Below are 12894 nucleotides of genomic sequence, written 5' to 3' on the forward strand. Positions count from 1 at the left end.
CACTAGAATATTCTGATTTGACAAGTCTATTATTTAATTACAGCTTTTTTTAATCTTCGTTTAGTATTTTTGTAGCTCTTGAAATTTTGTTTTGTAGTTCTTTGTTACTGTTGCCATTTTGGTTGTTATTATTTGCCACCCGTTTTCTCCTCCCACGCAATCTCCCTCACTGATGTTGGGGCCTCCCTTTTTATAACACATTCTAATGGATTTCTATCTTGGCTGAATGGGCGGATTCAACTGGCAGATGATAACTCGCTGTCTGATCCGAAGTAACTCACTCCTTTTAACCTTTTTATTTGTTTTCACTGACTGGTCTTCAGTTTCAAGCAGCTTTTCTCAGGTTCCGGTTTATGAACTCTAAAACTGACCTTTGGCTGTCTGGTGGGCTGGGAGCACTATTGAAATTGAATTATTTAAGCCTGTAAGTGAGTTATTGTGTATTTGAGAGAGGAAAATAATGTCAAGGGGACAAATACATTGCTAACAAAAAAAGACAAATTTAGTTACTATGTTACTATTGATGCAGCAGTTGGAGTTTTTTAGGTGAATGTCCAGTTTTTGTAAAGCATAGAACTGCTAAATATGGACGTAGGGGATTTTGATTCATCTTTAGATGAAATAACAACAAGGGTTCATTTGTTTTCTGAGCTTGACATTAACTATTTATTTTAAAAGCAGAAGTGATATCACACAATGTGCATTAGAGAGATAATGATCGTGGTTAGCATCAGTAAGTGGAAGCTCTATGTGATCAATAGAGAATGTGGATTATCTTAAATCGACAGTTTGCTAAACACATAATAATTTCAACAGTAAATCCAGTATTTATGATAGAAATTAAGGCTCTATAGGATTAGAAGACCAGAGGTTTTCTGTAATATTCTCAGCCTTCCTGTTATCCACTGAAAGTATTGGTCTCTCTTTGAGTAGCAGCATAAATGAATGCCCCAAGATTCCTCTAATAAAAAATACAATTTTCTATTAAATAACTTGTGTTTGTTCTCCATCAGACTTCATGTAATCATGTCAGTGTTTTTAGCCTGTAAGCATACATTTCAGTCAGCTCTTAGCAATCAGCTTTTTCAGTTCGCCAAATTAATTTTCTGTGCATTACTAATTCAAACGCTGCAGGAGTAACACACACTCAACTGATCTGTAGTTTGCTCTTATTTATTAGAAATACAGTAAATGGCCTGTCTAAATAATTTGTCTTTGCATGTGCACTGTTGTGTTGAGAACTCTTGTCTCTGCCTCATTGTCTCCCATCAGAGCCAGACGTTGCGTTCTGAGGTTTTAAGATAGAAGTACTGTAGGTAACTGGCACAGTGTGCTGATGACCTGATATTCAGTGACAGATTTCCTTTGGGATGAGGTGAATTAATCCTCTAGATTGAACAAAAGAGTGGAGTTGGATCTCTAAAATGGAATCCAGCATGTGCTTTTTGCTTCGTTGCAGCTGCTTGCTTTAACACATTTTGTACCCTAAGCTCACGCTGGTGGTTTTGTTCTTTTTAACTGTCTTTTCTTTCATATGTTAACCGTTTTTTTGTTTCGACATCATAAGCACTCATACACTAGGTTTGGCATTCCTTTGGTTGTCTTATGTTCTGTTTGGCTTTTTCTGTTGTGTGTTTCATTTTTTAATATTCGTAGGAGGCTTATTTATTTCGTTTTGTGTTCCCTCCTCCTTTTCCTCCTTTGTCATTTTTGGTTGGATTCCTGCCCCCTTCTTTTTCTTCCATGTTTTTCTTCCTCCCTCCTTTCCAAATCGGCTCCCTCTCACACTGGTAGCTTATGTCCCTGTTAACGTCCCCCCGTCAGCCCCCACCTGCCCCCCCAGCCTCAACCCTGCCCTCACCCTCTGCTGTTCCCAACGACCCCCAGTCTCCCAAGCAGCACAAGGAGCCCCTCTCCCACCGCCTCAACGACTTCATGGCCTCCAAACCCAAAATGCACTGCCTCCGGAGCCTGAGGCGAGGGGTAAGTGCGTGTCCAGCAAGCTTTGTGCATGTGTATATGAGTGTGTGTCCAGCACCTGTACCTGAGCTCTGCACCTGCAGCACTGCATGAAGAAGCCTTTGTCTTTCAAAAAAGGCCTGAAGCCTAAAAACGATCATCATTAACTACACATTGCACAATGTTCAAAACCTTTGAACCTCTGCTTCATTTGATTTTTTTGTAACAGACCAAGAATTATTATTCTGTTCTGTTACAGGTTATTCTGAAGACATGTCAGAATAAAAAAGAATCTAAAAGACTTTTAAAAAGTGTGTTATTGCAATCCTATGATGAATCCAGCAGTTCTGTAAAGGTTTCATTTGGTAGAGAACATTACACTGCAAAATATTGAAATTTCAATAAATCAAGTATTCCTATTGGCAAATCCTCTTATTGACCTGATCGAATTAAAGCTAAATACACTTAATTTACAAAATTTGTACTTATTTCTAGCTCTTTTTTTTGCAGTGTACTGAAGATACAGCATCCTCAGCATCAAATAACACAATAGATAGATCAGGGCGAGTATTGGGAAGGTTCTCTGAGGTGTGGCATGTATGAAACAACTGGGATGGCAAAAAGAGAAGCCGATCCAAGGAAGAATTAATTAGAGCAACAGGTCAGGTTCTTCCATGCAGAGTAGCAAGAAGTACACCCTACTAACCAGGGGACACCGCAGACATATAGATAAAAAGTGGAACTTATTGACCTTCGTGCAGAGTCAAACTTAAAGGAGTCATCACCCGGAAATCTGACTCATTAATGTTAAAACGTGTGTTAAAACTTGCCCACATGCACAAGTCAAACTCTTGCGACCACCCAAGTGAGAAACGGTTTGAAAAGAGTTTAAAAGGGCTCTGTTTAAATTTTCTTCTCCTTTAAATTTGACAAACATGATTTTAAAGACAATTCCAGAAGAACTGCTAATCTAAAATATCAGATCAGACAAAATGTCACACTTAGCTAACGCCATCTCCATGGTGTCATCGTACAAAAAGGCACCGAATCACATTGAGCAGCTGCATATTACCGATACAATGACAGCTATAGATATATCCTTTATGTCTATTAAACCCTGTGTTGGTCTGAAATAGATAAAACATAAAATGTATCATGTCGTGGTTTAGAGTTCTGCCAGTTAAACTGGGAAAAAGTTCAAAGGGTTTGAACACATTTGCAAACTGCTGCAGCTTTTTTCTGCCAATATTAAATCTGTCAGTCCTGCATGTTATCTTTATTTAAAAAACACTTTTGAGTGAATATTAAAACCCAGTAATTAACTGAGACAGTCGATCTAGCAGGCCTGTCAGCTTCTGTCATGCAGTGCTCAGCTTTTCTGCTTCACTTGCGTGCTTCTGTGGTGCATATTTATGACTCCACGTCTCTCATCTGACTCACCAGCAGTCTCTTCATTTTGTCCCCTTTACTTTCCATATTAACCGTGCTCACAATGACAGACCCACTCACCTATCCCCTCCTCCCTTGCCCAGAAATATGCAAAACGCCACCAGTTCCAGGCAGTAGCATGGAGACTGCAGTAGTCCCCCTGTATGCTCCTCCCCCTGCAGTCTATACTGGAGCCATACTGTCACTGTTTTTGTTTTTGATGCATGTGATACGGTAGAGAAAGCACAAAGAAAGGGATTACAAGCTCAAGATAAGAGTCAAGTGATGGAAAATGGACAGGGGGGGTTAAAAAACTCTGTGCGGTGGGTGGTTTTATCAGCACCAGCCCTGTGTCCTGCTTTATGTCAGCGCCAGTTCCTGTTCTACAGTCCCAGTATGGGTTGTAATGGAGATGCTGGGTGACAGTCACTGGGGAAGGTCACAGCTTACGTTACTGCCAGTACCCCCCCTCCCATATCCAGCTCTCCCTGACCTCAGGAACAGGCGGTCACTAGCTATGTTCCTTCCGGGCAAACAATTGTCGAGTTTTATTTTGTGTTCAATGATTTCAAAAGGGCAGCATTTACCCACTGTAAAAAAAAATTAACTTGGTGCAAACACAGAAGAAGATAGAAACAGCCCCGTTAGAGTGTAATATTGAGGAGGAAATGATGATGGGGAACGCAGAGAACAGGGAAGTGTGTCGTTTTTCATACTCTGGACATATACAGCAGGAAGCGCAAATTTTTTTTTTGTTCTTAAAGCGGAAGGGCTGCAACAGTCTCTTGAGAAGAAAGATTTAAAAACGGATCAGAGACATATCACATGCATATGCTTCAAACTGTTAGGCACCTTAGAGATATTGGAGTTTAACCTGTGTTTTATATGTCGTAGCAGGCTGAAGCGTGTCGTGGAGTGAAACTGAAGGAAAGAAGTTTCTCATTTAGTGGCATTTATCTTTTTCTAAATGTAGACCGAAGCAGAACTGAGACATTTTTACTTTTCAAAGAACTTCTATTTGGGGAAGTATTTGCATAAAAATGCTTTAAGAAGTCTTTAAACAAGCCTTTGAAGGACACCAGTAGCCTTATAGATTTCAGCTGCAGACTGTGCTAATATTTCTTAATAGCTACACATTTCAGCACACTTCCTGTTTGCTGCTATTAGAAGAATCACCTACATTAACATGCAAAAGACCAATACAACTTGTTTTACGTTTTGTCACCTTAAGTCAAAAACTGGTTTATTTTCTGAACGTTTTCATAATAAACCAGCACACAGTGGATTATTGTAAAGTACCTGTAAATTAATAATTGCCCTCATTTGTATGAATTTGGGTTTATTTGAGTAATACCCTTGCTGACTTTACCCATTTGTCTCATACTATAAAGATTCAATGTTTTGCCAGTTTTGTTAAAAACAAATCTTTGTTAGGTGGAATAAAATTACCCATGACACAAATTTTTAAAGCCTTCCCATAGAATTTTATATAAATTCAGTCAGGATTCAAAGTTTCCTTTCCAAAATGATAATTGCAAAAATAATAAAATTGTAAAAACAGCATAACAGCTTTAATTCATCCACTTTTTCCTCCTTTTTTTTGTTTCCCAGTGCTTCTAGAGCTTCCCTCAATTACTAAAATCTATAACAGGTTTTTATTTGGTAACAGTCCTTCAAACAAGCCAAATCATTTCCTAATTTCCATATTTATTGCATCCATGTCGCGCGACTTTCATTTTGCACATTTGCATATTATAATAATGACTCTGGTTAGCTACTCTGGAACCATAGGCGAACCTTTACCCAGATTGCAACCTTTAATAGAGTTTCTTTGCTGAAAGCGATCAGAATTTATGTATCTTAATAAATCACTCCTACAGAATGATTCTACCACTCATAACTGTAATTAAATACCATTTATTGCTTAGATAACTTCCAAAGAAATGATTTGTGTTTTATGTAGGGAGCTTCTGAGGAAGAGATTTAGCTAAATCAGAATTTATATAACACCAGTTAAACAGAGATGCACTGATCTGATATCTGGATCGGATGTCAGGGATTTGATAAGGATGTCAGAGATACAATCCAGTGCATTTTACATAAAGTATATTTATATCTGTGTACATTTGTTACCCTTATTACAATATTTATGTCAAGGCTAAAGTCTTTACCCACATGTCAAGATATATGGTTCATCCATTCAACAGTTGAATTAGATCGCTTTCGGCCGATACTTTCCTCCCAGGTATCGGTATTGGTTTGGATCAGAATAAAAACTGGATCGGTGCACCTCTACATTTAAGGCTGCACTGAAAAAACTAAAGACGTTATACAACAGTACATCAAACTAGATATGTCAAAGAAAATTTTACATAACTACAGGACCTGCCAGGGACATACAGATATAAAAGTTCTGAGATGTGTAACGATGCTTGACTAATTAAAGCCCTAAAAGTCAGAGTCGCCATCTTAAACGTTCTCTAAGGGTTGAATGATATGGAAAAACTTTTGTGATTGGGTGCAGCTCACCCTGCAGACAGTAATGCTGTGTTTAGGCAGGTGAATTGATGAGTTTCATTAACAGACTCTTGAAGAAGCCAATGCTTGAATAACTATTAAATATTCTGCTTGTGAGGCTCATTTAGAGGAACTGAATACAAATACAGGTCAAATTTATTGTTAGAAGTTTCTAAGAAAATCCTTTTCTGCTCATTTTTCTTCCTCTGACAAAAAACTTAAACACAAGGTGTGTGGCTCCAATGTGACAAAATGAGAACAAGACTCTGCAAATTTCTGTTTCCTCTTTGAAAGTCAGTTCCTCACTAAAGATTAACAGAAGGCAGCCATGTAAATCATATTTTGTATCTGATTTGATTATATGGATTTGATATCGCTAATTAGATTAGCTTAATGATGAGAGGGTGTAGATCCATGCCGAACATTACCTAAATGTTAATTATCATTTGTCAATCCATCCATCTCTTTTGCTATCTTATACGTGTCACATTTGTCTGACTGTTTATATCAAATAAGTTATTTTCTTTTATTTTCATGAATTTTGGTTATTCCAAAGAAACCTTTGTAAGAGAAAATTAAAGACCTACTTCCAGTATCATTCAATGTTTTAAGCTTATATAAAAAATCTATTAGAGCTGTTATGTTTCTCTGCCTGCTTCCTGCAAGGAGAACACAGTATTACACTGATTAAAGTGCCTGTGGAGGTGGATAGTTGTGCACAGTGGAAAGACGTGAACCCCCTGCAGGAGAGCCTCTGTTTGTTGCATATTAAGCTATCTATTCGTTGTCACTGCATGCGTGTTGCTGTTGGAACAGGAAGCGCAGGTGTCTGTTTTTTAGGAGCCATCTAATAAGGCAGCAGACAGTGTAAGATCTTGTTTTCCTGACTTTAAGCTCTACTTTCTCTGACTGCCACCACAGCAGCAGTCCCCGCGTTCGCTCATTTATCACAAAGAGCTTATGAAGAGGACTCTGGGTCAACCCACATATGCTTTCGAAGCAAGACAATATGTTGTAAGTGTGTGTGTGTGAGTTTGTGCAAGGAGACAGTGAGTATCACAGCACTTTTATATGTGTTTGCAGCAAAGAGTGAATGAGTGATTAGTAAGGCTTGTTTTAAAGGCAGGCAGTAGCCTCTTTATTTGTGATGTGAGGATGCTGTTGGTCCTGATTAATGAGGCGAAACAACCTCACAAAGGAGGCTAGTGTCTGTGTCTGGCTCCGTGTTCATCCCATGGCTGTGTCACGTGTCAGGATGGAGAGGAATGATCGGAGAAGATGGTGATCTCATCCCTCATCACATGTTATCGGCTTGAGGTTTTCACAGTGTCCCGCAGCCGTCTCAGGGCTCCCCCCCACCCCTGCTCTCCATGTGCAAAAGGGCTCAATTCACAAAGTGTCTCAAGCATCCGAGATGCAGGAGAATGTGGATGTGAGGATGCGTGGCTACTGCCATGCTGCTCAGGAATCATAAATGCTTGTTAAATAAACGTCCTGTGGAGGTGCATGTTTGGACAAGGTGTTAGTCACACTTTGGATCGGTGTCAGCCTGCAGTGCCAATAATTCACCCTTCCTGGGCTTTCTGTGTGCCTGTCTCCCATACTTGCTTTCTGTCTATAAAAAAACCTGATTTACCTGTTTATCTGTGTCTGTATTTAAGATAAACCAGCACTACATGCAAATTTCGATTGGTCACTCATTGCTTATAGTTGTAGCTCCTACGATAGCACGATAACCTAAGTAAAGTTTTAAGATTTAATACGTTTTATCATCTTTTGGCAACATTCAGCAAATCTATGCCACCTATAAACAATCGAGGCATATTGTAGGTCTGTAAGAAGTAAGGCTGATAACTGCCAAAGAACTACAAATTTCCATTTCCAATGAGGCCATCTTTTCTTTTCTTATTTTTTTCTGTGTAGTTCAAAAACATGACTGCATTTTCTTTAATTCACAATGTGGAAATTACACATACAGGCTTCAATAGATTGATAGATGAGGACTAGATTTTGGATAAAAGTCGCCAAGTAAGATGTTGAACAAACATGCCATCAACAGGCTTCTCTCCAAGCTTCAATCTTCGAAGTGTGGATTAAGAGAAAGTTTAGGAATTTGAGTTAATCCTCTGACGTCATTAAATCCTGTTTAAAAAATTTACCAGTACTAGTACCAGTGACAGGGAAGCAGACCCTCAGCATCATGCTGCCACCACCATGCTTGTTAGCAGGTGCTGTGTTCTTAGCTTTGTCTTTCTTTCTTTACTTTGGCCAAAATATTAACTGGAAATGTAGACATTGTCTTTATTAACCATAAAAAATATTTTTTTTACATTTGAAACAGTTTCCATTTAGCTTAATGGGATTTAAAAGCATAGCGTTCCTTCTTTATCTGCACCTTTTAACTCCATGTTGATGCTGAACTCATTTTGAAGTAAACAGTGAATTTGGTGTTTCCATCTCTTCCAGTTGATGATAGCCTCGCAACTAGAAGGATTTTTCTGAATCTGTCTCCTTTCATGCGAAGATAGCAGTTTGGGTCAGATGGTTGAAAGCAGGATTCCTGACAAGGATCCTGAAACATGCTTCAAGTTAAATTTTGAATCAAACGGGCTGATATTAGCCTCCTGGAAGATACCGACTTAAACCCTATCTGAGACTCTCTGTAAAAGACGATCCCTTACAAGGAAAACCAACCGTTTTATTGATCTCTATTTTAGATTAGAACAGAGGTCAAACATCTGATTTTATAATTAAAAGCATGTGTCCCTGCAGCTTTATTTTTATGAGTTAATTTGAGTCTTGTTGTGTATTAAAAGACCCAATTAGAGAAAGTTTTGAACAATTTAAATGAATATGCATTTTATTGATTAATTGGTTGAATTATTTGGTTGTAGAATCTTTCCCCCTTGCAAAATGCATGTTTAAAAGCCTTAGAATAATAGATTTATGCTAATAATGACATAATAAATGCAACTCACTGCCACTGTGGACGTTTTTCTACTAAAGTTTTCACATGCACATACACCTTATCGCATGTTTGGCATTCTGAAATCTCTAAGCGTATGTTTGAGGTTGAGGTGAGTCTCCCCGGGCCTTGTAGCGAGGCGCGTTCCAGGTGGTTGACTTGATTAGTGGACTAATGAGAGTGGAGCTCGTCATTGCACGAGTCTGTGAGCCTGTAACAGGATTAAGAGTCATCTGCTCCAGCTCTACCAGCCAATGGTTGTTATCCAGATCTCAGCTCTTCCTGTCCAAAAAGACCTGCTTAAATACCAATCAGTCATGCAAAAAAAACAAGTTTTTAAAATCTTTTTACCAAACCATTAGCTTTTTATTTTGAGGCTGGCCAATTCAAGTTCATAATCATTCCTTTCTTCACAAAAAAAAAAAAAACAGTTTAAAAAAACTTCTCTTCAGCCTCCATGTTATGTGAACATTGGCTTTTGTCGCCATCTGCTGCCCCATTTGTGTCACAATATCAGCAGTGGAACGTGACAGAGAGATAAAAATAAAACACATCTCTTCACCTCTGTTCACTTCTTTTCTCTGCCTTTTCCTTCGTCTGTCACCACTTTGAGTTGATCTCACCCTCCATGCTTCATGCTGTAGGTGGGCTTCCTTATTTTTCCTCATGTTTCATTAATCCCTCATGTCACGGATGTTAAACTTCACCTCTTTGGGAAAGAGAGGAGGGGATTTATAATCCGAATAGTTAATGAAAGAGCTTATTTATGGCCCAACAGTGTTTTCAGTAAATCTAAATCCTTTGCTCCATGTCGGCGCTGTACTCTCTTTCCCTCATTGGGTGAAGTCTAAAAATTAGAGCTTTATTATGTAATGAAGGTAAAGTGTTTTTTTTTTTTTGTTTTGTTTTTTCGGAGAAGAACTAGCTGTAATGTTTCACATGGTGCTGACTGTTATCTGTTGTCTCTTTCTCCCTTCCTGCTCCGCACCACTTTTATCTACTGTCCCCCCCTCCCTTCCCATGAAGCTTTCTCTCAAGCTGGTAAGCATGACCGTATGACTGCATGTCCCTTTATAGGCACGACCGAAGCACGCATGTCATCCCCTCATCCCCTCCCTCCCAGTAACAAGTGTTAATAGTGTTTTGTATGTTCGTTTTGCTTTTCTTTTTTTTCTTTTTTTGCCCTAAATATATCTTAATTGTGTAATTTATTTGCTTTGACATACCAGTGAACCTGAGATTTATGTCACCTGTGTGCTTTTTTGTTGTTTTTTTGTTTGTTTGTTTGTTTGTTTTTGTTCACGTTGTGGTTGTGTTCTCGTCCTGTCTCTCCCAAACGTGTGTCTGTGATCTGTGTGGTGCAGATCACACTCAACCCCCACGTCCGGAGTCTCATTGAGGTGATCAGATTTACTCGATGTTTTTACATGTCTCTCTGTCCTGTAATCCGTTCCGTCTCCAGCAAAATTGTTGATCTTCATAACAAATACTAATCTGACTGGAAGTAGATGGTGTTGTCTGATGTTCTCACACTGCATGCTGGTACTTTTTTAAAATTTAGAATCCTGTTTTGTGACGCTAACATAAGAAACCAATGACTTAGTGGGCATGCTAATGTAGAAAATGGATCTGATTTGAGTATTTCTGTTAACTAAACACTGTTTTTGGACTAGATAAACAGCTTTGGGGAATAGCTAATCTTTATTTGATGTTCTCTTTGGCTCCATCTTTATATGATGAATATATTAAGTCCACCATGACACTTTACTGCCTTTGTGTCACATTTGAATGCACCGTTATAAAACAGGCAGTGAGTCACAACATTGTAGGAAACTTGAAGAAGTGGGTAAACAATTAAACCACACTTTTTCATTTGAAATCCAGCTATAAACTTTATTTTTATTAGCTTTTTATGCAATAGACCAACATAAGGTTTGGACTTAGTACTTAGAGTGAAAAAGATACCAAAATTCTTAAGTTTTTAGCCCTCTCTAATCAAATATCTCCAAATATAATCCGGTGTAAAATATTGTCTTTAGAATTCAAAGTTTGTCATTTTAATTTAATTATAAATCTAGATTTTTTTATGATGGTGTTAACGTTTTGGTGGAAAACATTAGAAAGCAAACATCTTTATCTAAAAGAAATGCTTCAGATGTGCTGGGGATGAAGGTGTAGGGGAGTAGTTCTGGGTGGATAAGGCAAACCTAAAATAAACCCTGCCAGAGCCTGAATGAAGCATAACTGGTGCAGAAAGTTAGCTTCCAGCAGGATGATGACTTCCTGCGATAGTGGGGTTTAAATCAAACTATAACTGGTTAGAATGGAACAGTCAAACGCAAGACTTAAATCTGTAATTTCTGAATTCCGCTGTTTAGTATATATATATAAAAAAAGACAAAATGTTCATTTTCTGGATGAAAGTCGACTTGATCAACAATCCAAACTAAAAGTTGGTTCCAATCAAACCACAATTCAAAGGTTTGTAGTAAAAAAAAAAAAACTATTGGATCATTTGTACAGCCCTTTTTAATTACCTGTTAAAGGTCACAAATGTCTTTTTAAGGAATTCCCCTTTTTGTCCATGACTGGAACATAATGGACCAGATTATTTACACTTAGGAGACTGAACCTCTATACTGAGGCAGCATAAGGTTTAACTTTAATATATGGCCTGATGTGTGAAGAGAGCAAGGTTTCTATATGTTAAAATGTGACACCAAGGAGTCATGAGAATATAATTCCCCCCAAAAAAGGGTTATATTCTCCTTTAAGCTGACTTTAAAAGTCCAGTTTCTGTAACTTTTATGTAGGTTGGTTGATTTCAAGTAGAAACAGTAGAATCAGTTGTTCAGTCCACAAAAACACAGATGAATAAATGTCTATCTACACAATCAGCACATAATTATACTGTAGATAATTGCATTTTTTATCTGTTGCACATCTAAGATATCTGAACTCTGATTCCTGAGCTTGTCACTGATGAAGACGTACGATATCCCTGCATGACGACTGACAGATGTTTATGTTGCATGTCGGGTTAAGTGTTGCATGGTGATACGGGGAGAAAGGGTAAGGTTCCCATGTTAACAATAGCTATTACTGACCTCCAGTGTGTAGCCCCAGCTGTCAGAGCGATCTACTGCAGGCCTTCACCTCTCCAGTCCACACAGGCAGCAGCAGATCCTACAGTCAGAAAACTGAAGCACCAAAAAACAAAAATAAATTAAAATATAATATACAATTCTTTGTAGCTTCCTGCTTTATAATTTAAAAAGTTAAATATCAAACATTACTTGCCTGGAAACATTATGGAAACCTTATAAGCATAATAAATATATTATTAATGAATTATTAAGGATCATTCAAATGGTGACCCATTTTCAGTTTACTGGTAAAGTTCAATCTTATGGTATTTTTTCTGACATTGAGCTTAGGGGATTTTTTTTTTTAACATCAGCCAGCGAGGCGTGGTAGTAAAATATAGTAAAATATGCATGACTCCTCTTCTGGCCTGGTCCCTTGTGGCCATTTCGTGACTTAGAAAGATCAACATGCAAAAATGACCTGAATTATATTTTAACTTGCATGTAAAAAAAAAAAAAAAAAGAAAAAAAAAGAAAAAAAGATAAAATGTCCAAACTTATTTTAAGGTTTCATTATACACATAGTGAAATATTTTCTAAGGCTTTATTCTTTAAAACTAATAATTGTAACCTATAGATAATGGAAATTCAGTGTCTTAGAAAATAACAATGTTAAATGTGATCAAGAACATTATATTTTAAACAGAAACAGGCTATCAGTAATCTGTAAAAAGAAAAGGGGGCTGCACCGCAAAGCCTGATTAAAAAAAAAGTAAAAATATTCTTAAAATAGGTGCATTTGTCATGAACCGAGGACAGATGGACCCAGTATTCAGGAGAGACAGTCAGTAGGAAAGTTCAAAAGGTTTATTAAAATAAAAACAAAACAAAAGCGGAGCTGTGGCTCGCCGACACTGCAGGCAGGGGGGGCGGGGCACC

General features: G+C 37.9%; 1 protein-coding gene across 25 annotated transcripts in view; it reads left to right on the plus strand.

Moving 5' to 3' along the window:
* LOC119796432 (formin-binding protein 1) overlaps positions 1–12894 on the plus strand; it is a 71311-nt gene that overhangs the window by 49490 nt on the left and 8927 nt on the right. For 8 of the 25 annotated variants that reach the window (XM_038304975.1, XM_038304974.1, XM_038304961.1 and 5 more), the window contains exons 10-12: positions 1795–1983; positions 9896–9910; positions 10234–10269. The exons of 2 other annotated variants lie outside the window; for them this stretch is intronic. In XM_038304975.1, coding sequence (XP_038160903.1) covers positions 1795–1983; positions 9896–9910; positions 10234–10269 — 240 coding nt within the window. The remainder of the gene's footprint in view (positions 1–1794; positions 1984–9895; positions 9911–10233; positions 10270–12894) is intronic. 15 more of the 25 variants (XM_038304966.1, XM_038304967.1, XM_038304976.1 and 12 more) reach the window with 10 other exon arrangements.

This window comes from Cyprinodon tularosa, unplaced genomic scaffold (assembly GCF_016077235.1).
Source record: "Cyprinodon tularosa strain WSP-4 unplaced genomic scaffold, ASM1607723v1 ctg55, whole genome shotgun sequence".
Taxonomy (NCBI): domain Eukaryota; kingdom Metazoa; phylum Chordata; class Actinopteri; order Cyprinodontiformes; family Cyprinodontidae; genus Cyprinodon; species Cyprinodon tularosa.